This window comes from Corvus kubaryi, unplaced genomic scaffold (genome assembly GCF_017639235.1).
Source record: "Corvus kubaryi isolate FWS band 111438036 unplaced genomic scaffold, C.kubaryi_AGA036_p1.0 65416, whole genome shotgun sequence".
Taxonomy (NCBI): domain Eukaryota; kingdom Metazoa; phylum Chordata; class Aves; order Passeriformes; family Corvidae; genus Corvus; species Corvus kubaryi.
The window spans coordinates 1-23,344 of NW_024581986.1; the positions used below are offsets into that span (position 1 = coordinate 1).

General features: G+C 49.3%; 1 protein-coding gene across 3 annotated transcripts in view; it reads left to right on the plus strand.

Annotated features, from left to right (window-relative positions):
- The first annotated feature begins 81 nt into the window (after positions 1 to 81).
- The window catches only part of LOC121673426 (multivesicular body subunit 12B-like), a 39,613-nt gene continuing 16,350 nt past the window's right edge, over positions 82 to 23,344 (plus strand). For 2 of the 3 annotated variants that reach the window (XM_042046715.1, XM_042046714.1), the window contains exons 1-6: positions 4,730 to 5,238; positions 5,383 to 5,505; positions 10,849 to 10,956; positions 13,970 to 14,066; positions 16,842 to 16,971; positions 17,265 to 17,387. In XM_042046715.1, coding sequence (XP_041902649.1) covers positions 5,224 to 5,238; positions 5,383 to 5,505; positions 10,849 to 10,956; positions 13,970 to 14,066; positions 16,842 to 16,971; positions 17,265 to 17,387 — 596 coding nt within the window. In that variant the 5' untranslated portion in view covers positions 4,730 to 5,223. Of the gene's footprint in view, positions 4,344 to 4,729; positions 5,239 to 5,382; positions 5,506 to 10,848; positions 10,957 to 13,969; positions 14,067 to 16,841; positions 16,972 to 17,264; positions 17,388 to 23,344 lie in introns of those variants that run through there. The other variant, XM_042046716.1, reaches the window with a different exon arrangement.

Sequence of the window (23,344 nt, forward strand, 5' to 3'; positions counted from 1 at the left end):
GGCGGGAGCGCCGCGGGCCGGGGCCGCCGGGGCTGCCGGGGCCGCCGGGGCTGCCGGGGCCGGGCGTCGCGGGCTCCTCGCGGCTGGGCCCGGGTTGGAGTGCCCCGGTGGCCTCCGTGAGACCCGGCGGCTCCTCCGAGGCTGGGGTAGCTGCAGGAACGGCCCTCGGGGACCAGCCCCAATGACCTTGACCTGCTCTGGAATTTACTGTAAATTCTTCTTGGTGTCGGTTAGAGAAAATAACAAAACTCCTTCTGTTTCGTGTGGTCTTTTGCTGCATTGGTAGCATGGGCCTACCTGACTGCCCGTTTTTCACCTGTGCTTAGTGCATGGCTGGAGGTGTGACGCTGGCTGACTTCTTACAGCCGGGCCAGGGCAGCGACACAGAGTTGCCTGTGTCTTTAAGTATTCGCGCCTTGCATCACCGAGGCTTGCAAGCTTTCTCTGAGGTTTCTGGAGAGATTTTCAACGGTCCAAGAACACCAAACACCAAGCTTCGGTGTTCTCTGCACGTTCCTAGAGCTGGGGCATTCTCAGCTTGGTCACAGTAACACTGAAACCAGACAGGCTGGGTGTCAGCAGGTGTGTAACTGCTCAGGCTAAAGCTTGGGTTTCTCCATTTTGTGTTTTATTTCAACTGAGTGAGAATGTGCTCATCTATCCTTTAGGGAGCCTGTGTGTTGTGTGGCAGGTTGGAAGTGTCATCCCTATAATTTTTAGCTGAGATGGCCTTCCCTACTAGACGAAGGCATATCTTGAGCTTCTGGAGGTGTGAAATAAAGCAGACAACATCTCACTCTTGTAGCATGTGCTTTTCTGACAAAGCAAATCCCAGGCTCAAGGGTACTGGTAGCCCCCAGGGACCCGTTCATAACTCTGCCAAGATAGAAATAACTGAAGTGAATTTCATTTCAGTTTTGCTGCCCTGTTGCCAGGTCATCTGTGTTTGGAAACCTATTTTGGTTTGAAACAGGACACTCTTCAGAAACGTGTGTCCCTAGTTAGAAGTGCTGTGAAGCAATATAGGGTCTCAATTTTGCTCATTCTGTCGCTTAAGTTCCTGTTTCCATACCATTCAGTCACAAAGTGTGGATTCTGCAGCTGGTGCAGGGCAACGGTCTCCTATGGGAGCCTGTGTGCAGGGGTGATTCCAGACATGCCTTCGATGGGGGTGAAATGTGACACTGAAATTCTTCCTGTTTGTGATGGTGGCCTCCAAGGCCCTGATGCTGATTGCCACTGCAGGCTCCTGTTTTTCTGATTGAAACTATGTCCTATTCCATGAACAGAAATAGAAAGTTGGCTGGGGCCGTGTCCGGTTCCCGGACGCGGTGGGAGCGCAGGCGTGCGTAGGAGTGCAGCAGGGTGGCTCCGAAGCAGCACACATTGTGCCAGGAGTGCTGCCTGCCTTCGTAAAGGGATGGAGTGACAGGCTGAGCAGGCAGATGAGGCTTTGAGCAGCGTGTCTGCCTTGGTTTATGGGACTATTTCCCACAGACTGCAGGCACTCAGTGAGGTAGTTGATTTTTTTTTTCCAGTTTTGCCTTAGCTCATACTTTTCTGCTTGTGGGAAGAGCAAGCCAGTGTCAAAGTGCAGGGCTTGTAGCTGGAGGAAGAAACAATAAGACCATTCTCCCTCCACGTCCCTGGCTATTTAACTTCAGAGCTTGACCCGCTTTGCTGGCAGCATGATGTTTCTGTGGCAAATACATTGCAAGGCCTGATCTGGTCATGTACTCACCAGCTCTTGAACTTGTTGAAAAGGAGTACTGAGAGCAAAAAATGGTCTAGAAATTACAATAATGCATTCATTTCTGAAAGTGGGTTCTTCTGCTGTATATATGTCCCAGCCAGAGCCCAGCAGTGTGTGTGGTCAGTCACCTCAGTGGAGCCAGCAGAAAAGTATGCCTAGGATAAACTAATAAAGGCGGATGAGCTACAAAGGAAATGGGAGAGAACAAGCAAAAAGGATCTAAACAGACAAACTTGGGAGTGCGGGCAGAAGGGGAGGTGTGTGTGACTGTGGGCATGGGCTGTGGGAAGAAGGCCGTGCCAGAAACTGGTGGTCCCAGAAGACCACTGCCGCAGCTGGGCATCAAGATCTCTGGGACACTGCGCCTCCTGCCTTGAGGCATGTCTGGTTTGAGGGTTGGGAAGCATTCGGGATCTGAGAGTGCATCCTGTCCATCTCGTCCTTCAACCATCCCACCCTGCTCTGCTGCTTGGGGCTGGTGCTGGCAGGATGCATGGGGACTTTTTCTGTTAGAGACACATTCTTTCCCCACTGGCTTTGTCTGGGCGGCCCCACAGTGTCCTGAAACTTCTTCCTGCCCCAGAGCTCACATCCGGCTTCCCTTGGCTGCTGGGGTGTACTGGGGACTGGATGTGGCCCCACAGCTGAGAACGACTTCCAGGGAGCATGCTCCCAACTAATGGGAAAAATGTTCTTCTCATTGTTTGGCCTGTTCCCAGAATAACCCTGCAGTGAGTGGTTTGGCACAGGCAGCTTACTGCAGGATGCTGACGGGCCATATCCTGGGCTGAGTGCTCGGCCACTGTGATGGTAGGTGAGCGTGCAGGTCAAACTCACATTGCTAAAGAGAATTAAAATAACAAGCTACCTAATATGGCTATTTATAGAATCCTGCTCCTTAATTTAATCTCCTCTTTCACTGTTTGTTTTTTTCATTTTTAAGTTAAAAGGTGCAATGGAAAAGAAACCAAACTTTGTTGACACCCTTGGGAAGAAGTGCAGTGTAACTAATGGTCTGTGTGATTGCCGAGCCAGAGACTCCCCTCTGACCCGTGCGGAGTTCACAAAAACATTTATCCCAGTGTGCAAACAGACTGCTGCTGCTCCATGTCTGTTCTGGATGCATCCTCAGTGCCACTCGTACAGCAGGAAGCTGCCCAGCGTGACTGGCCTGGTGTGGCAGGGCCTGGCCATGCTGCAGTGGCCCCAGCAGGTTCACTCCCTGGGCAGGTGCTGTGCCTGCCATCCCTGTCGGCTGCAGGCACGGGGCAGGGGAAGGTACTGGGCTCGCTGGCACGGAGCTTGGTGGCCCTTGCTGCAGCAGGTGCTGCTTGGGGCCCTACGCCGGTGCTGTGCCGTGTTGCCCCGTGGCATCCACCACGGCGAGGCAGAAAGCCCCACGCCCAGTGCTGCTGCCATAGAGGGGCTTTGTGTGAGCCAGCACAAAGTGAGGATTGATGCCGTCCCCCTCCCCCTCCTGTGCCGAGCAGGGCTGCAAATGGCTCCCACAAAGGTGCCCTTCTTCCTTCGCTGAGGACGGGGTGCTGGTGGGCTGAGGGGGACTGCTCTGCGGCACCACGCTGTGGGTTGGAGCACCCACCTTCCCCCCGTCTGTGCTGGTGCCTGGGACCTCCTTGTCCTCAGCCTTTCCCAGGCTGACCTGGCAGCTGCTCCAGTTCCTGCCGGGGCAGCTGGCCCTCCCCGCAGCAGGCCCCAGCACGGTGAGACGGGACCTGGGCAGTGTTCAGCAGCAGGCACTTCACGAGGGCACATTTGGTGGAGGCTGCTGGCACCGTGTGAGCAGATCTGCTTCCCCACAGTGCAGCTGCAGCTGTGTTGGAACCTGCCGTGTGGTGTTCTTAACACGCTGGGGAATACCATAATTTACCTGGATTTCAGTTCAGAATGGCCTAAGAGAAGCTTATGTCAGCATTCATTATCTTCCAGCTCCTCCCAATGGGTAGTAACAAGTCACCACACTGTTGAGAGTGACTTGAAAAAGTTTCAGAGAACGTTCGTGAAGAACAGATTGTAAGCTCTTTGTTAAATTCACATTATGTTTGTTCCATGCTGTATGTTTGGGGTTCTGCATTATTTGCGAGGCACCCAGGTGAGCTGTGGTGTGGCGCGGGGTCTGTCGTGGCTGTGCTGGTGCCTCCAGTGTTCCTGCAGCAGGGTCCTGTGCTCTTCGCCCACTCTGAGGACGGGGAGCCTGCTGGGAGAGGAGGGCGAGCCCCTGTGGCTCAGGCTGTGCTTACCATCATGCTTTGAAGGTTTGAGCTGCTTTGGGAGTGAAGAGGGTTCACTTTGCTCTGTGTGTGCTGGATGCGTGTCCCGGTGCCAAAGCAGAGCTCTCTCCTCTGTTTGGTTCATCAGCAATGGTGTCTGCGCCATTACTGGTCACTAGCATCTGTTGTTTTGGACTCCTCAAGTGGTCTGGCTGTTCATGTGACATTATTATTATTTACATAGGGCCCAGACTTGCTCTCTTTTATTGCCTGCAGCACGATGTTTGTTCAGACTGGGCATTGTGAAGTGTAAACCCAGGTCCCACTGGCACCAGTACTCACCTCTGCCTTTTCTAGAAGCAGTAAGTAACCAGCCGTCTAAATGGCCTAGAAATGCTGGGGTTTGATTGCTCTGAGGAGGGAATTGAATTAGGCAGCTCTGGTTCACGGCTTGCCTGGCTGTGCAGCAGTGATGCTTGTTTACACAAAGCACTTGCCCTTTTGTCTTGGGGTGTGTGGGGGGCGGTTTCCTGGGGCATTCCTGCCTGCTGAAAGCCAGAGAAGACTTGCTTTAACTGGCTGCCTCTGCAGGAGACCACATGCTGAGGCAGTGACACCTCTCCCCATCCTCCACCTCAGTTGTTTCAGCCCCTTTCTTGTCCTCTCCTCCTGCTTCCTGCAGCAGCATCCCTCCAAAATTAGTTGGTCTTACCTGCTTCTGTCCCTTTTGCCTATCTCTCTCCCCTGATGTTCTTGGTGATGTGTCTCTTCTGGAAGATGCTCGGGCCTCCTCAAGGCCTCTCTGCTTTGCACCAGCCCACCCTGTGCTTCCTCTGTGCTCCCTGGTGTTGAGGCTCCCTGCAGCCAGTGCGGTTCTGCATCCAGCGCCAGAGACATCTGTGCTGCTCCTTGAAAACGGTCTGGCTGAGGGGGGTGTGATGGGACTGAAGACTCATGGGGGAGCCCCAGCATGTCTTAACACCCACAGTGAATGGGGAACCTCCCTCTAAAGCCATTAGGAGCAGATTTCTTGCTGTTTAAAATGACAGAGCTGCTTCAACCAGCCTGACTTGGGGATGAAATTTGTTCTCTTTTTGGGAGGGAAGGGGTTGAGCTTTCGTTTTCCTGTCGTTGCTAGATGGAGACCAGCCCACGGAAGCAACAAAATAAGTCTCAGAGGCTGCCAGCCCAAATTCCAAACCTATTTGGCATTGCACAAGTTTACACTCTTATCAAAAGCAAATGAAAGTGCAGAAGGTGTGTCTGGCCTAATCCTATGTTTACCTTGGCCGTCTGTGGTGTGTCAGCACAGGCACTGTGGCATGCATGTGTGCTCTTGGTTCTCTGGCTTCTGCTGGGGTGTGCTGCCCAGCAGCCTTTAATTCTGCTCCTTTCTTCCAGGATCACTCCATGATGCCTGAGGTGCGAGACCTCACCGATGCCTTGCCCGACCTGCCGATGGATCCCATCACAGGCGTTGGTGTGGTCGCATCCCGGAGCCGAGCACCGACTGGATATGATGTAGTAAGTAGAGCTGTTTGAGCTGCTGCTGCAGCTAATGCTTTGTTTCTGCACTAAAGTGGCTTTATTTTGTTGGGAACAGCAAGTTCCAGAGAACTTGCCTTCAAACTGAGCTGTGAGAAGTCATTTGGTAGCCAGCTGCCCATCTTTCAGCCCACAGCACTTAGTGCTTTCCTTCAGCAGGGGGTTGTGGGTGCAAATGTGCCACTTCATCTTTGCCACTCCAGAGGAGCTTAATTTTCTGGAGGAGGGGTTTACAGAAATAGCTGACCACTGTGGCAAGCAAATTTAATAATCCTAGTAACATTCATCCTGAAGGAGTCCTAAGTATTGTACAAATTATATCTCTAAATAAATGGATCCCTCATCAGCTGTTTAATCCCACATACCAGCACTGCACAATGATGATGAGAAGCTCCAGAATGGGAATCAAAGAGTTTTGCAACAAGCTGAAATTGCAAGGATGATTTTGATGGGCAGAATGCAAACCTCTAAGGTTTGGCAGGAGACTGGCAGCAGGAAAAGGCAGCTGGATACAGCAGAGATGAATGTGTGTGTAGATAAAGGGAGGTCACTGTTCAACAGCTGCTTGTTCCTTGGATTAGTCATAGATTAGTGTCCCAAACTGTGAAATACAAAATACTGACCTTGCAGTGCTCTACAGAGAAAGATATGGCCTGTAGTTCATCTGCTCCCCTTTCTGTGTGTCCTGCTCCAACTGTGGTACACCACAACATTGGGTTTCCAGAGCCACGCAGCTTGTGTGGTGGGAGTGGAAGCCAGCTGACTTGAGGCTTTGCTCACACCTCTTCAGCTCTGGATCATTGCATACCTTGTTTACAGTGAAGAAGTAAAATGGATCAGGCTGAAGTAAGGACACAAGGGGGGGGAATTGTGAAAAGGCTTCTTAAAGACCTGGGAGGTTTTTACATTTACTGTGTTTTTCCAAGTGCTCATTACCTGTGTGAGCCAGGCTGTGTAATTAGCTGCTTGCCCTGATAAAGAAGCACGGGACAGTGTGAGACTCGTGATAACAGAATTGCATTTTGCCTAAATGGCTGGGCAGAGAGAGCACTCACCCCAGATAGCCTGTCTGTGGCTTAATGGGGAGTTGCAGTGCTAGCGCAGTTTAAACTAAACGTGATAAAAGAGTCTTCCTGTGGCTTAATCCAATTATGGTGGTGGTGTAATGCTGGTGAATGTGGGTCGCTCTCTCCCAGGCACAGTGAGGAGCTGCCTTTGCTCTGGTTCTGCTGCCTCACTGTCTGTTCACAAGGAGCACTGTCTGCCCTTGGAGCAGCCGTGGGGCAGTGCCTGCTGTCTGCTGTCCTTCCCCGAGCACGGCTGCCACGCGCCAGCCGCATCAGCCCTGCAGTGTGCCTGGGTGCTGCCAGCCGCCCTTGGTGTCCTGTCTCCTGTGCAGCACCCGCTGTCAAGGGGCCGTGCTGGGTGCCACGCTGATGTGACAGGGGACAGTGGCAGGCAGGACTGTCCTGCTCTTGCCTGGGTGTTCGTGAGGGTGGCTTGTCTGTGAGTCAGTGCACTGGAGCAGTGTGTGGTATGCCAGGTTGCCACTTCCCCATGACTTCTCTGGAACCTGGTCTGGCCCAGCTGAAAGCGTGAAGCCGAATGTGTGCAAGTGCACTGCTGAGCACAGCAGAGAAACTGTGTTCTGAGACATGGGCAATGTGCAGACCTGGGTGGCCTTGGGATCTGTGTTTCTGCAGATATGCCGTTTCCTTAATGAGACACTGACAGCTGATTGCTGTAAAGCCTTGAGGAAGGCAGCTGTGACAGCTGCATCCCAGAAGCGTGCTCCTTGAAGCCCTCATAGTCAGAGGTGCACACTGCACCCTGGAGAGGAGAACCACTCCCATCTTTTGGGAAGCATTAACAGCAGTGTTTCTTGGGATGTTGTAGTCCCCTTAGGGTTCCAGTGGCTTTGTGTGTCACTACAGCTTCCTGCAGCATTCAGTTCTACAGGTGGATTCAGAGTTGCATGGGAAAGTATTTCCTCATGTAGTTTCACTGATGGTTTCAAGTTTTGTAGTGAAGTAACCAGCTCTTCCTGAGATACCAATGTTATTTATAGGCTTTACCAGTTCCCCTTCCATTTGTATCCTTCTCCAATGAACATCCTTTCCCCTTTCGTTCTCTTTAAAAGAATCTCCAGGGGCATAGGTGCTTCATCCCAGGTGTAAATCAAATGCCTAGAGATGTCCAGGTCCATTTCCCAGGTTCACATGGAGCCCCAGGGCTCGGCCTGCTGCCCATCTGGAGCTGGCAGGCAGCAGTGCCTAGGGGGTTGTCTTGGCAAATGGGCCAGAGCCCTTTTTTCCTCTGTAGTTCTTTAGTTAGTCCATAATCTCTACTGCCTTTGTGTCTCCTTAGAAAACAAATCCACTACTGGCACTTGTAATGACTGGCCAGGCCTTTCACAGCTGAAGCACCAAAGACTTGATTTTGCCAAAATATACAGAGTGTGTCTGAACTTAGATTCCTGAAAATCCAACCAAACTGGCAATACTGAGTGTCTGGGTGGGGAGGAGAAGTGGGAGGCAGGAGCCTGGGATAGGAGAGAGGTGTGGCTCCCGTGCAGCCATGTTCTTTGCTGCAGGCTGAACACCAGTTCTGTGGTGGGGTTTGCTCTGGGGCAGCGCCCGAGCGAGCTGCTCACCCAGCAGGAACAGCCCTGACTCTGCCAGAGGGGCAGATCACCCTGTGGGGCAGGAGGTTTAAAGGCCCTGCTTGCCAAAGAGCTGACTGTGGTAGCAGTAGCCCCATTCTGACTGCTGTGCAGCAGGTAGATCACCCTGTACTTACAGGGCTGTCACTTCCTTACTGCATGTCACTGTCAAGTCCGCTGTTTGTAGCACATGGGTGAGGAGTGTCTTCCCCTGGCTTCAGGAGGAGGACCATTTCTTGTGCCTGGGGTGCTGTGTGCTCAGTGCCAGGTGCCGTATCCTCTGTCTCGCACGTTCCTCGCCTCTCAGCCAAGGAAGGACTGGGCAAGCTGGGGCTGCAGAGTGCTTGTCCTGCTGGCCAGGTCTGCTGCAGCCTCTCCCACTTGGCTCCTGTCCTGAGGGCATGCAGATTAGGCATGGCTCTGCTTTGAGAGCTGCTGAGACTTCTCCTTTGCTTGCAGGAGCCCAGCAGGTGATGCAAGAAGTTTCCTGTTTATATTGCTCTGTTTTCTTTCCCCATGAGTTTTCTGACAAGTTCATTCATGCTTACATTCTCCAGGCTTGGAAAAAGTCTTCAGCAGGATGATGTGAAGGAAGAGCAGAGCACTCAGGGTGCGTTGCTGGGGATGTTGCCTGCAACTGTTGCAGTTTGGCAACTAGAATTAGATATTTAGAATTATATTATATTAGATTTAATTGGAATTATATTAGATATTAGAATGGCAGGGCTTTTCATAAAAAAGGGTCTGATTGGAGGTTTGGAGGTGTTTTCCTTGTTAGGTTGGACTGTGACAGTGCCAGGCCTCCCTCCAGAGGGGCAGCAGTGCCAGCGTGGGGGCCCTTTGGATGCCTCGGCTGTGATGCAGCTGTGCCCTGTCAGTGAGTGGTAGAGAAGATGATACCAACTGAAGTGATGTACCTCAACCTCAAAAATGCGGTATTTTTGTAAGTGAAGTTCCTTAAGCTTTCAGAGGTTAGATAAAAAGGACATTTGATAGCAAGTTGTAGCACCAGTTTTGCAGTTGGATGTGTTGCTGCTTGTTGATTTTTGGGCATGTTAACATAGCTGGCTAGCACAAAACTTGAACCATGTCGATTAAGAAAGTGATGAAATCTTAGTCTTGTCTTTCTAACTGTTTCTCGCAAGGTCTGCAGTTCAAACTGACCATCCCTATATGCCAGCAGTTTTCCCAAGCAGACTGTTTCCTGAGTATCTTTTCGCCAGGACTGACTTACGAACTGGGGAGGGAGATGCATGTGGATTTTACATATTCCTAAACTAGCAGTTCAGGAAAGATTTGAATGCAAGGAATTGAAATAAGCAAAAAAATTCACCAAAATCCTATTCTAAAATGTGGCTGTTTAAAAATCAGGCATATATCTTTGCAGAGGCCTGAGCACAAAAGCTGTGTGTGTTGTACCATGGTTTGAGCTGAGCTGGGGCTTGTGAACAGCAGTTGCCAAAATTCGGGGAGCAGTCGGTGCACTTTGCTGCTTTGATCAGACCATAAACACTTGTCTCCCTGCTGCACTCGGGATAATCGGAGGCCTTGTCAGCACACAGCTTTTGCTTCCTGCGCCCTGCACAGTCTCAGCTCAACTAAACACGGGTGCAAATAGTGACAAGTGTCAGCTCTTTGTTATCAGGCTGCTCTGGGGCCAAGGGCTCGCTCGGTGTGATTAGGCTCACTAGAGCTGCAGTGGAGCAGTTTGTCCCATCTGAGAGGCATTAGGCAGAAGTTCAGCTGTGCTGCTGTGGAGCTTCAGGCTGCGCTGGAGTCTCCTGTTGGAGACGTCAGTTGGGTGTTAGTCTGATGGGGTAATCTTGTTTCTGCTGCCCTTCTCCTTGTGTTTGCCTTCTTGCCTCCTCTCTTGCTCAACAACAAATGTTTTGGGGCCAGGGCTCTTACCAGCTTGCTCAGTGCGTGGTGAGTGCTCAGCTGCTGAGAGAAGAGCCCTTCCCCAGTACATGGTGCTGCCTCCTGCCCACTCCTTGAATCAGCTTGAAGTGAGATTTTCTCCTGCACATCATGCTTAACATGCATGTGTTCTGGGGGGGGGTCCAGGGTCTGTTTCCTTACCCACCACCATTGTGTGCCATCAATTCGGCTGGATGTGGGGTTGCATTGGAAAGGGACATTTTCAGGGTGTGTCCTTGCATGCAGCTCTGCTGCTAAAATCCACCGGTCACCAGGGATTTCCACACCTGCTGGAAGCAGCTTTTTGACCTGGGGGCCAGAATTCCTTGATGGCTTTCCATGAAAATAGTCCCAAGATGGGTCAGTTTCTGTGCTCTGTCTTCAAGGACCCTCCCAGCATGCCCGGGGTGCCCTTGTGTGTAGGGTGGTAATGAATGCCTCGATGTGCTGACTTTTCCAAACTATTGTTTGGAGACTGTAACCGAAGTTGCAGTTTCCTCATTAGAGTAGCCTTTGTCAGAGCATCTTTAGTCAAGGGTCTCCTGAGAGACAGCATTTTTAGAACTTCTTTTTATACCTCCTCTTGAAAGTTCTTTGCACTGCACCTTGTGAAGAAACTAATGAGATGCTGTGAAGGTTTGGGCTGCTGTTAATTAGGAGAGGTCTGAGGAAGAAGTACTGCACATGTATTAACTTTATCTTGGCTCACATGTCTCCTCTCTCCCTCTGTCTCTTCTTTGCAGGTTGCACAAACAGCAGATGGCTTGGATGCTGACCTGTGGAAAGATGGCTTATTTAAATCCAAGGTCACACGGTACCTGTGCTTCACCAGATCATTTTCAAAAGAAAATGTAAGTCCGTTTGCTGAGTGTCTGCATGATTTGCATCTGTGCCTGGTATGCTCTTACCCATAAGATGATTCATTTTATGGAGCCAATTATAATTCAAGCAGGCGTTTCGCTGAGTTCGGGTGAGTAAGGAGGCAAACTGCAATGGCAGGATATTTGCCTGTCTGTGTTTCTCGTGGAAAGAAATTGCTGACAAAATCTTCTGCAATAAAAGCAGAAAAGGGAACGTTTGCATTTCAGCAGCCTCTCACACTTGTTTCCTGCTGCAGCAATGGGTGCTGCACACTCATGGTCCTGATTGATTTCTAACCCAAATTCCTCAAGAAACAAACAATGCAGGTAGTGTTCGTGAAGGAAATACTGGTTTCTGAATCCAGGGGCATCACTGATATTTTATTGCAGGATTAGCTTGGTGTCTTTGTTGGCTTTGGTGCTGATTCTTGAAAATGTGCCCACATTGTGCATATGCTACCACATTCTTGTAATTTGGTCTGACTATTAAGTATAAGTTACTTCCTGATTAGCGGCAGTTTTCTGCCCACACTTTCTGTCGAGGAGAGGAGACTGTGCAGCAAGAGCTTCATGCATTCTGCTGTGGTTTTGGTGGAGGCTACTGTGAAAACTTTCTTTTTTCTGGAGGAACTGTTGACTTCTGCAATGAATGCACTCCATCTAGTGGGTAATCCTGCTTTTGGTCGCGCTTTGGATATTCACGGCGACTCAGTTGGCAGGGTCTGGAAGTACCATTTTGTACTTGTGCTTTCACCATGATGGGAACAGAAAAGTGATGGCAGCTTCAGGGGCTGCTCACGGGTCCTGGCAGGAGAGCTGGGGATTGCCAGTTCCCAGCATTTGACCTTTATTCTATCCGCTTCCCTGCCTGCCTCTATATTAAAGTAAAGCTCCAGAGCCATGGGAAATATCACTTCCTGGGGTGGATGGACAGTAATTGTGCTTTTCATCCCAGAGTATGTGCAGTTGCAGGAATAGTAGCCCTGGAATAGGCAGGGAGGCTATTAAATAGGTTTGTGTGATTTGAACATTAGGTTTATCTGTGGCTACCTGAAATGTGAAGTTGTCAGAAATAATTACAGGACAGTAGCAGCTGCTGACAGTGTAAATACCCTCAGCTGGTGCCTGTTGGACTTTTGCCAGGAACCCTGGGCTCAGCATGGTTTGGGACTACCTTCTTCATATTGATGAGGCATGAATTAAAGCAAAAGCTTCCCCTTCCCTCAGTCCTCTTGGCCACGTGGAATATATGATGTGCTTCCCTGTTGGGAGCATCTGAGGGCTGAGAGGCCTCAGTTCCCTCATCTGGGAGGAAGGGAGTGAGAGGCTCCTCTCTCCCCCGGATGCTGATGTGTTGCTGCACTTTGGTTGGGAGTTTTACCATTCAGGGGTTTCTTTTGTGTTTAGCAAAACACTGGGAACTCTCTTGTCCTGAAGAGCATGTTGTAGTTAGGAGAGTTAATGCAGTTCGGATATCTGGGTTAGAGCAGAGTCAGTCTGCAGTGCCTGTTTAGCAGAATCATCATTCTCAACAGTTTACAGTATCTGACCATTATAAGGACGTTGCTGTGTCTGAGTGTGGGGAGGCCCTGGATGGTGGGTCTCACAAATGGGGGGGCTTTGTCCCCTGCTCCCCTGTGCACGTGGCAGAGCTGACTCCCCGGGTTCCAGCAGCTAACAAACTCATTGGAGGCACCTCTCCTACCTGTCTGCTGCTGATGGAGGAGTGATCAGTGGTTCAGCAGAAAGTTGCCACTGATGTAACACACAGACAGCTTAAATAAATAAAACATGAAAGATGAATCAGCAGCAACTACTTTGTCTGCTGTTTGCTGTGCCAGGACCATGTTAACTGACACATTCAGGCTTGGCAGCATCCAGCACTGCTTGCTACAAGATGCCCTGGACATGGGGGGTCAGAGGCGTGTGGGGGCTGCCCAGCTTCAACCTCTTCATGTGAGCAGAGAATGTGTGCCACATTTGTGTCTGGTGGGACAGGGCTGCAGGTGTGCTGACCCTGCTGGTGAGGAGCTGACCGTAAAATGCAGAACCTCCCAAAAATAAACTCAGACCTGACCTCCCCTTGTTTCAGAGCCTGCAAATGTAAATGTTTTGTAAGTAGTTCAGTGAAATAATCAGAGAGTACAGTTTTGTCTGAAAAACTCTTGCCAGATAAAAACGAAAGTAGGTGCTTAGCAACCAGTAACAGTAAAACTCACTGACATGGTTTGATGGCTTGGGATGAAATTTTAGTTGTTCTGTACTGTGTTTCTGTTTATAAAGGCTGTGCAGTACCTAAAATGTGAAAATCTTTCATATGTGAACCCAGATTATTGGCAGCAGTGCTGGTTTCATCAAAAACTGCAAAGAAAATCTGGTCTCTAAACCATTGTGGAGACTGTCACTCTGAATTGAGCTCTGAGCTCTTCAAGCCTTGATTAATATGACAGGGCATGAGTTCAGAATTCCTATGGACTCCAAATGAAGTTTGTAATTCCAAATGGCCTGTGCTTCTGGAGTGCACTGCATTTGGAGCTAGAACCCTGTCTATTCAGTACTAATTAGCTAATGCATGTAATAACTTTGGCTATGTGTGCATAAGCCATCATCCTGTAATGCTTTCTGCTGTTGCTGTCATGGAAATGTCATGTTGCTGTGTAGATGTAGAGTGTGTAAGAACTGAGGGGACCTGCTCAGTGGATGAGTTGGTGAAGGTAGTACTTCTAACTGCTGTGCTTTCAGAGGGAAGAATGTGGTTGTGCTTCCAAGGATCTGGAAGTATGGCAGTGGATGAGGTGTTAGAATTTTGAGTGTTGAAAGTTGTCCAGTGTCTCCTAGTCAGTCGTTGTTTGGTTCCTGCAGAGAGGACTCTTGCAAGGGTTGGCTTGGTACATTCTTCCCATTTCTGAAGTTGTGGTCAGATAAAATGACCCAGCAGGGGGAAGATCTGGGGTGTAATTTGGTGACATTGTCCTAATCAACTGTTTCTTTTCTCTCTCCAAAGAGTCATTTAGGCAATGTCTTGGTTGATATGAAGCTTATTGATATCAAGGACACTTTACCTGTAGGCTTCATCCCCATCCAGGAGACCATTGATACACGTAAGTTGACATCTATTCCTCAGTCCCACTCCGCCAGTGCCTGTGTGGTCAGGCAGAAAAGGGCTGTGTCCCAGGCAGAGGGTCACTCTTGGCACTGTTGCTCTCTGGGGTGGCATGTACACATGTAGGGGCTGCAATAAAACAGCCTTTGGTTTTCTTGTCCTCCTCAGGCTGTTTAATGGGGCTGCCTGTCTGTCTCCACTCACCTGCTAGAGTCCCATGGCTCCGGGGCAGGAAGAGAGAGTTTATTTTTTCATTTTGAAGGGTGGACTGGGCCTAGCAGGAGCAGAGCTGCTGTGCCAGGGGATGTTCACAAATGCACTGAAAGGAAGGGGTTGTGCTCGTGGCACCGGGTCTGTGCCCCCCCCACCGTACATCTCCCGTAGGGCTGGGGGGTCAGGTATGCTTGTGCTTGCTGAGACAAGGCCCAAGTGTGGTGTCCAGGGGGAATACCATCCTCGTTTCTGCAAGGTAGAATTGCTTCACTGCAGCATTTAAGCGAGCAGTTCACAAACAGTGTGTTCAGCTCCCCTGGGACTCGTGCCAGCAGCAGCTGGAGCCACGTCTGGTGGCAGCCCTGTGCTGTGCAGCAGGCACAGAGGGCGTTGGGCTGCCAGGGGACAAACCCCATGGGAGTGGAGCGTGAGAGGATGGCAGGACTGGTGCTGGTGCTCGGTGTGCAGCTGCTGATCACAGAAGGCTGGTCCCAGTGCATGTCAGTGATGAAATCCAGCCTAGGAACGAGCAGAAAAGGGTTACATGAACCTGCTTTGCAGGGAGTCATTCATCTGGGGCTGCAGCACGTGAGGATGGGTTTTCAGTCACTGTGATCTGGTTCTGATTGGAACCTGTGGCCTGGAAGTGAAAGGCTCTGAAGACCATTCCCTCAGGTCACCCTCTGCTTCTAGAAAATTCTTGGGCATGTGTGGTATGAGGTAGAATAGTTGGCTTATCCTGCTCACCCTTGGTAGTGCTGGACCTTACTGTGTGCTGCTTCAATTCCTGTGACAGTCCTGGTGGAAAGGTGGAAGGGGGCTTTGTCATTAATTTGAAATGCATTGGGTTGTAACTGTGACAGCCTTAAAGCAGAGGCACTGCCTGCACTAAGGAAGTGGTGTGAAAGAGAACATAGACAAAAGCAAATAGTCAGCTTTGTACTTGCAGATAAAGTCAAATAGGAGGCACTGATTGTGTTCAGAGTTAGATTTGTGGTTACAGGTGTCTCTGTGCTCCTCTCTAAGTGGCAGCTGACTCGCAGTTAGTACATGTAATACAGTACTCCTTAGTACTTCCTGAGAAGATTTTCAGGAAGCCTTTAGGATTTAAATCCTAGACTCCTAAAATCAGTTTTAGGTGCTTCAAACAGAAGCCCTACTTTTTCAAAGCAGGAGAAGACTAGACTTCAGGGATGCAGGTATTTACCATCTCTAAAAACAGCACTGTAACTGCAAGCTGCATGCACAGCTGCTCTATTGGCACACCTCACACTGTCTGTAGGTTATTGGTGCTAGTGCAGCAGCACATTCCAGAGGCTGGGATGCATTGCTGTTTCCCAAGGTGCGGATTACGAAACAGGAGGAGCCTGTGGAGGCAGGGCTGCTTACCATCTGTTGAAGTGACAGCATCTTTTAAGTTGGAAGGTATTTATTCATATTAAGATGAAGGGTTTTTATTTTGCAGGCACTTGTTTGTAGTTGCTCGTTGTTTCTAGATTTTCATTCAGCATCTGCTCTTTAGATTTTCAGCATATCAGTAGACTTCTGTCCTGCTTTCCAAGTGCCTGCATCCAAACAGGAACCTCACCTGGCTCACCCTGAGCCTCCTTAGGATGAGATGGAGCATTGTTCTCCAAATCCGTGTCTGTGTGCCAGTGCCAGCTGTGGTCACAGACAGCACCAGAGCTGGCTGTGGATTGTGTCTGCATGCTGGTAAACAGCCTGAAGGTCTGTGAATTCTTTATGTGGATAAGCCTTAACTCTGATGGGCTTGAGTTTTTTGTGATGGATAACATGGAAATAAGTGGAATTGCTCTGTGACACATAGCAGAAAGGGCTGTGCAGTGCGTTCATCCACCCAGAGCACAGGTCGGAGCAGCACAGCTGCCTTGTGGGAGGTCCTGGCAGTTACTGCCTTGTGAATCTGGTTTGTCCTTACAAAGAACCAGGGCAAACATGCTGGGAGTATAATTTCTGTGCCTGCTGACTTGATCAGGAGATGTCACTAACACTTGGGATGTGTGAGATTTGGACAGACAGCTCTTACACTCAACCTCTCTGCATGGCAGGCTCTGCCTGCTCCTCCTCACAGTGGGTTGGAAGTAGCTGGTTGGAAGCACGTAGCAGAATGAACTGACTGGTTGTATCAGAAGATTCCAGGTACATTCCTAGAGGCAGTGCTTGTGGGAGGAATGTTTAGATATGGCTGTCCAGGCCAGCAAGGCAAACATTACCTGGGAAAGAGCAAGGGAGTGCGAGAGGCATGCGGAACTGGCAGAGTCCCCTGCTGTTCTGTGCTGTGGGGCAGCACCGGGGCACACGTGGGAGCTGATCTCTGCAGCAGGCAGGAGGAGATCTGGTTATTGCAGTGCCAATAACACATCTCCTGACAGAACAATCCTCACTGAATGGCACTGCACTGACTGGTTTGTTGATATATGTCTGTTCTTTGGCACCAGTTCTGCCATAATTATCTGCCTAATATCTGGAGAGTCTATAAATAACATTTATACTCTAATCTTGCATAAAACCCACCCTGTATTCTGGGTTGTTTTTGCAGAAGAAATAGCTTTCAGAAAGAAGAGGCTGTGCATTAAATTCATCCCTCGAGATTCTACAGAGGCAGCGATCTGCGATATCCGAATCCTGGGGAGATCTAAGCAAGCCCCTCCTCAGTACACGTTCATAGGGTAAGTACCCCGCGCTCCGAAGCTGTTGGCACGAATGCAATTAGAGCAAAGCAAGGCACCCAATGCTCCTGTAATTACCAAGTAGTAGCTTGTAAGAGCTGAAGCTTATCATTAGAAAAGTCCAAGTAAGTACAAGTGTTACTGAGTTTCATGTGCGAATTAACTCACCCCCCCTTTTTTTAATTACTCTTGTTCTCACTGACCAAGGTGTTTGTGAAACACATCAGTGCCTGCTGCTCGTGCATGTGTGCAGCATTTGTTTGTAGCACTGATGCTTTGTGTTGGTTCCCCAGGGAGCTGAACAGCATGGGTATTTGGTATCGGATGGGCAGAGTGCCCCGCAATCACGACTCCGCACAGCCCGCGGCTCCTCCCGCCCCAGCACCAGCTTCGACACCCGCTCCCAACCTGCCAAGGTAGGTTTTCTGCATTCCAGCTCTTTCTGCTTGATGCTGCATGTCTTGTGGTTACTAACCTTGCCTGGGAAACCAAGACCAGGGTGCTGCATCGGTGTGGAATGATTGTGTCACAATCTGATGAGGGAATGTGCTGTTTGTTGAAGTATTTGCCTGCTGGAAGTTCCTTTGCCTGTTGTTTTGTAAAGAAGAATGGGTGAATCCGCCAGAAAAAAATAAAAAGCCTTCAGAGAAAGGGAAACAGCAAAGTGTACCTTTCCGTTGCTTCAAACTATGCAGGATGTTGTGGTTTCCAACACATACATGTGGGTCAGCTCAGGAGGGTGAGCCAGAGCTGATTGTTCTCCTTGACCAGAGGAAGGGAGAAGTGTCTCTACAAATTTTATAAGGGAAACAGGTTTTGCTCATCTCTGGGATCAGTCCATTCATGGTTTGAAGTACTGGTTCTTGGCTTTTTATTTTTTTGAACCCAATTGCTGAGCTCCCGTTATGAAGCTGACATGAGTGTGCACAGCAGCATGCTCATCTTGCAGTGACTGATGGGAGCAGCACTGCTGAGCAGTGGTGTCTGTCCAGGCTGTTCTCCCTGTATGACAGACAATATTTGTGTGTGTGTATAAACAGATGTGCTGGTGCATACAGTTTCATGTATCAGTAGTCCTGTACTGAGAGCTTACTTGCTGGATACTCTGGACAAAAAGTGTTGTTAAGCAACAGACCAGCCCAGACAGTGATTAAACTGAGCACTTTGCACCCCTGACGTCACTCTGAAAGCACAGCACCCAGTGTGAATTGTGCTCCTGCTGCAGAGGCTCATAGACTGGACTGGGCCATTGCCAGGGGACAGCACGTTCTCCTCGGGTCACTTTGGGCTTTTGCTTATTTAAGGGTACGTGTATTTTTGCACTAGGCATATTCTACACTGCAGATACCTTTACACTATTACAGTAACTAGTGAGAACTAGAATTTCGAAGGAGACAGCAGAGAGGAATTCCAGGGTCCAGTTTGTATACAAAGGTCATTGTATCACATGGGTGGAAATTGCTCACGTCCTTTAGATTCTTGATTTACAGGTCATTTCAGAGTTACGCTTTTAAACCGCTGCAATGTGTTCACCAGAAAGCTATCAGGTACTTCCTTAAGGCAGGTGTGTACATTTGAGCCTTCACCCATGACCCAGACTGAAATCCACTGTCCTGTGGTGGCTCTTTGAGCTCTGCAAAGCATTTGGGTGTTTCTTTCACTGAGACTTTTGCTTGGTCACTTGCCATGCCCTGGCACAGTGCTTGCTGTCCTGTGCTGTCAGGTGTGCTGCAGGCAGAGATGCTGTCATGCTTCTCAGAGATGGAGGCAAAAGAGATGAAAAGCCAGCAGTTTTCTGGAGATTCCAGGCTGTCCCACTAGGACATGAGATGTTATTTTGAAGCTCTGCTGGACATAAGCTAGATGCCAGCCCAGGCCATGTGAGATCAGAGAGAAAGATGTCTTAATTTTAGAGCACAGATCTTCATTTTCTTTCTGCAAGAAATTCTGTCTGGGCAGATTTCCACAGTAATAAAAAAAAATTATCATAGAAAGAGAATGTCAATGGCAGTGCTTAATCACTGAATGTGAAAGGGTCACTTTATGGCTGACCAGGGAAGGCTGCAGAGCAGTGTCAAAGCTGCTGGGAACAGGGCCAAAATTAGAGCTCAAAGCATCAGTGACAGTCTGAAAAGAAGTGTTTACAAGGCTTATATATTTTATAACCTCTTGTTGTGCAGTTTATGGTTTACAATGGCTGCAAGGAAATTGGATCAGTTTTGTTTTACTTGCCAAATAAAGCAAATGTCAAAATAGTCAATATAAAATGTATTCTAATTTGGCTGAGTTAAACCAGCCAGTATGCAGTGGAATAATTGAATGTTACATTAATGCCTTGTAGTAAAACCCACCTGTCGGTAGCCAGCTCCACTCTCACACCCCATGTGTGATTTACAGGTAACTTTTACACTACCAGTCTGATCATTCAAAGCATCTTTCATGTCTTTTTTTTACTCTGGTTATTTATTATCCAATATATTTTTTAAGAAATAGAAATGTATATAAAGGTGCATCCTGAAAATATTTAATTATTACAGGGAACACAGACAATTTGAAGGCCTCTTCTAACACTATCAGCAGTGTGGTGAGTTACTCAACACAGTGTTTGTGGAAGATTGTGGTCACAAGTAATCTGTTATTTTCATGTCACCATAGAGAGAGGAGATTACACCGGCAGCCAGTTTGCTGTTTTATTCCATGTGGATATATCCTGACAGGAATAGCAGTGAGTTGTTCTGACGCTGCCTCAGTAGTGAGGGAGAATCGGTGAGCAGTGCTGCATGGAGCACTGCAGAGAGTCTGCTGTTGGGCTGGTCAGATATCTCAGCTGCTCTCTTCAGTTGCTGTCTGCATTACAGAATAATTCTGAATCAAGAGGGGGCTTTGGAACAATTGCTAACACTGGATATAAATCAAACCCTTCTGTACAACTAAGCCTTCTAAAGTAGAAGGACTGTTTACTGTGGGATATATTTACTTCTGCACTAGCCCCTCTGCTCTGTGGTGTAAGGTGCTGATGGCAGTGGATGGTGGCCCATCAGAGTTGTCATGTATCAGAGGTGTGACCTCCACAGGTTGGTGCACATCAGCAGTGCTGTTTCTGCTGCTCGTGTCACAGGGTTATGGCTCACAGTCTGGGCTGCACAAGGAGAGGCTTTGTTTGGTAGTTGTGCTGGACTGCATATGGTATTTTTCAGCTATTTCTTCTCCTTTGTGTTTTCTACTGCAGGCATCTGGCTTAATGGCCTCTAGCAGCAGCCCTGGCACGTCCTGGTGAGGGTGGCATGCTGTGCCATGGAGCATGGCTGTGCCATTGTGCAGGTCATCAGGCTCCTTTACTGTCTTTTCTCTCTAACTCCTGCGACAGCTTCTTGGCACTAATGGCCATCTGAAGAAATGCTTTTTCAGGTTCCCATCCTGCTGCCTTCTGAAGGATGGCTTTTGTAGGCTCGAGTTCCATGAGGAGGGAGCTTGATGTCACTTCCCTCAGTACCTCTGCTCTGTGCACGAGGCTTGTGCTGCATGGCAGCCATCATTTTGGGGAGCAGGGAGGTACTTCTCCCCCAAGAGGCGGTGGTTACAGGTAACTCACCTGACCTTTGGCACACTCTTGCCTCACCCAGCCTGTGCATCCATGATTGCCAGTTCATGGGCTGGGGACTTGCAGAACAGCCCGTCACGAGTGCTTGAGCAGTGTCTCAGGGCTCAGCTCTGCCATGCCTCAGACTCTGTTGGAGGAGGCTGGAGCAGGATTTGTGGGTGACGTTCTCCTGTTCGAGTCTGGTTCCAGCGTTTTGGGAGCAAGTCCTTGACTGCTGTGAGTCCGCGCAGAGTCAGCCGCGAGCCATTCTGCCTTGCAGCTGCCTGTGTGGTGGCTCCATCCCTCCTGTGGTGCTCTGTGAGCCTGGGTGGCTTCTGTGGCTTGGGAGCACGTTCTGCATCCCTTCCCAAGGTGCAGCAGGAGCCCGTGCCACTGTCACTCAAACAGCCCGATCAGAGTTTGTCAGCTGCAAGCAAGATGTCAGTCAGTGCTGTTGAAGTGTGTTTTACAGTGACAGACATAATTGCACTTAACTTTTGCGTGGATGTTATCAATCTGTGATGGATACTTTGGGGAAAGGAGCACTCTGATTGCAGATGATGTGTCACAGGCATTTAATCTTCCTCTTGGAGAGACCAGGATTCAGTCACAACTTCCACTCGTTGATGTGAGGTTTTGGAAACGTAGATTCGCACTGACCCTGGGAATCGTTCAGTCATTTGGTTTGTGAGACTGTCATCTGAAAGGTTAATGATTTACCTGGAGAGGGAAGATCTGGCTGCAATCCACTTGCATTCCTGTTGTGTGTTAGCACAGCAGTGGGTGTGCAGGTTCAGAAGGGCACAGCCCCTCTGGCTGCGTCCCGGGATGTCTGTGCAGCAGGTGCTCCACACCGCCCTGGCTGGAGCCGTCCGGTTCCACAGCAGCTCCTGTGTGGCCACAAGGCCCCATGCTGGCCGGTCCCAGGGGAGGTGCTGGTCCCTCTGGACTGCCCCAGCTGGGGCACGATGGCCGGGACAGAGCAGCGTGTGCTCCCGTCCCTGGTCCTGCCGCACGCTGGGGCCCGGGCCCTGCAGAGCGGCTGTGCCACGCCCGGTCTGGGGCCAGCCCGTGGCTCCGGCATGACCCATGTGGCTGAAAACCTCAGCCCTGGCAGCTGTGGGTCCCTCCCTCCCTGCTCAGAGCAGGTCAGTGTGTGCTACCAAGTGCTCAGGGTCCAAGCGCTGCGCTGGCAGAGCACTACACCAGGGAAGTGCAGCTCTGGCTTTGATTCACAGAGAGCAACTGCTCTGCTTAAATGTCTGGAGTAAGAGCAAGATGTGTGAATTTTCCTTCTGAGCTCCCTTTTTCTCTGAACTCCTTCTGAGTTACCTTTTCACTAGTTAAGCTGGCCCCTCCTTAGGAAAAGGAAACAATTTGTTCCTGTTCTCTGCTCCCAGTGGAGCTTCATGTTGAGGAATGTAAGAATTTCTTTACTGGGCAGAGAAGTCTGATTTTTCAAATTGATTTATTAACGGTGTTTGAAATTGGTGGTGTAAGCTTGGGAAGGGATCACTCTGTGGCTTTCTGCTGCAGGCTGATGATGTGCAATCGAGGCAGGTCATAAAGCAACACCAACAAGCTGATGTGGAGACCCAAGCTGGGGCTGGGATGCACCAGCCTGACTCTGTGCAGTGTGGTAATGGAAGGGAAGCCTTCTGCCTTTCCTATTTTTTAAGTAGCTACCCTATTATTTAGAAATAGCTATAATAATTTTTTTCTTTAAGTTCTTTAAAATATATTTTTATGAAGCATCTGTAAGGGAAAAGGTTCCAGGGCTTCAGTGCTGTTCTGCTCTGGTGTAGAGAGAAGCCAAGCCCTGCCATTGCCCAGGGACAGCCACTGCTGGTGGTGTGAGGGCCAGGATGCTTCCACAGAGCAGTGGGGATCTGCCTTAAATCCCTCATCGGAACCCAAATGCTGCCAGATACGGAGTACGTAGGGATGGATGTTTCTGGTGTGACTGGAAACTGCTCTGAGAAATGTTGCCAGTGGTATCCTTTCTGCAAAGTGCTGCTTTCTTGATGGAGTTGCATTTTTTAATCTGTTTCATCAGGAGAGCTCTAAAGTAAAACCACCTTCTGATTTGCAACTAAGTGTAGAATCTTTTGCACTGGAAAATACCTAAAAGATCAATTAAAAAAAAGTAGTTATTAATTATTATATTTTGAAAATATTATGTGGCTTGAATGCTCAAATCACTTGAATCATGAAACACAGCACAGCATTCGTAGTTTTTAGATTAAATACTTACCAGAAGCCAAGGGTGTCATAAGGGCTGAGGTCACATCTCAGCAGCAATGGATTAAAAACACTGTGAGACTGAAACAGTAAGTTGAAGCCTCTGGAGGAAGTGTTTCCATGGATCCTCTCTGGTGGGGATGGTAAGAAACAAAATGTAAGGATGAAATGCCCATGATATGTATAGACTGTGCAGATCTGAACATGATGATTTGGGTGGATGAGGGGGACTGGCACATGTTTCTCCAGAGTCTGGTTCCCATAAAGGATTTGTTATGAAACGGCACTGACCATGTGGCTTGCGTCCAGCTCAGCTGGATGAAGACGTGCAAAAATTGGTCACAGTCCAGTGTGTTTTAGTGGTAGAAAATGATGATTAGGAAAAAATGTTTAAACAATACAGTTGGTTTCCAGGCACAAGAGTCTGTTGCAGCAGCTAAGAAGGAAAGCCGTGAACTGTAATTAGAAGGAGCCTGATGGATTTGGCTGACTTTGAGGATGCACTGAAAAATTTGTGGAGTGCTCTGAGTGAAGAGGCTTCAATCTTCTTAG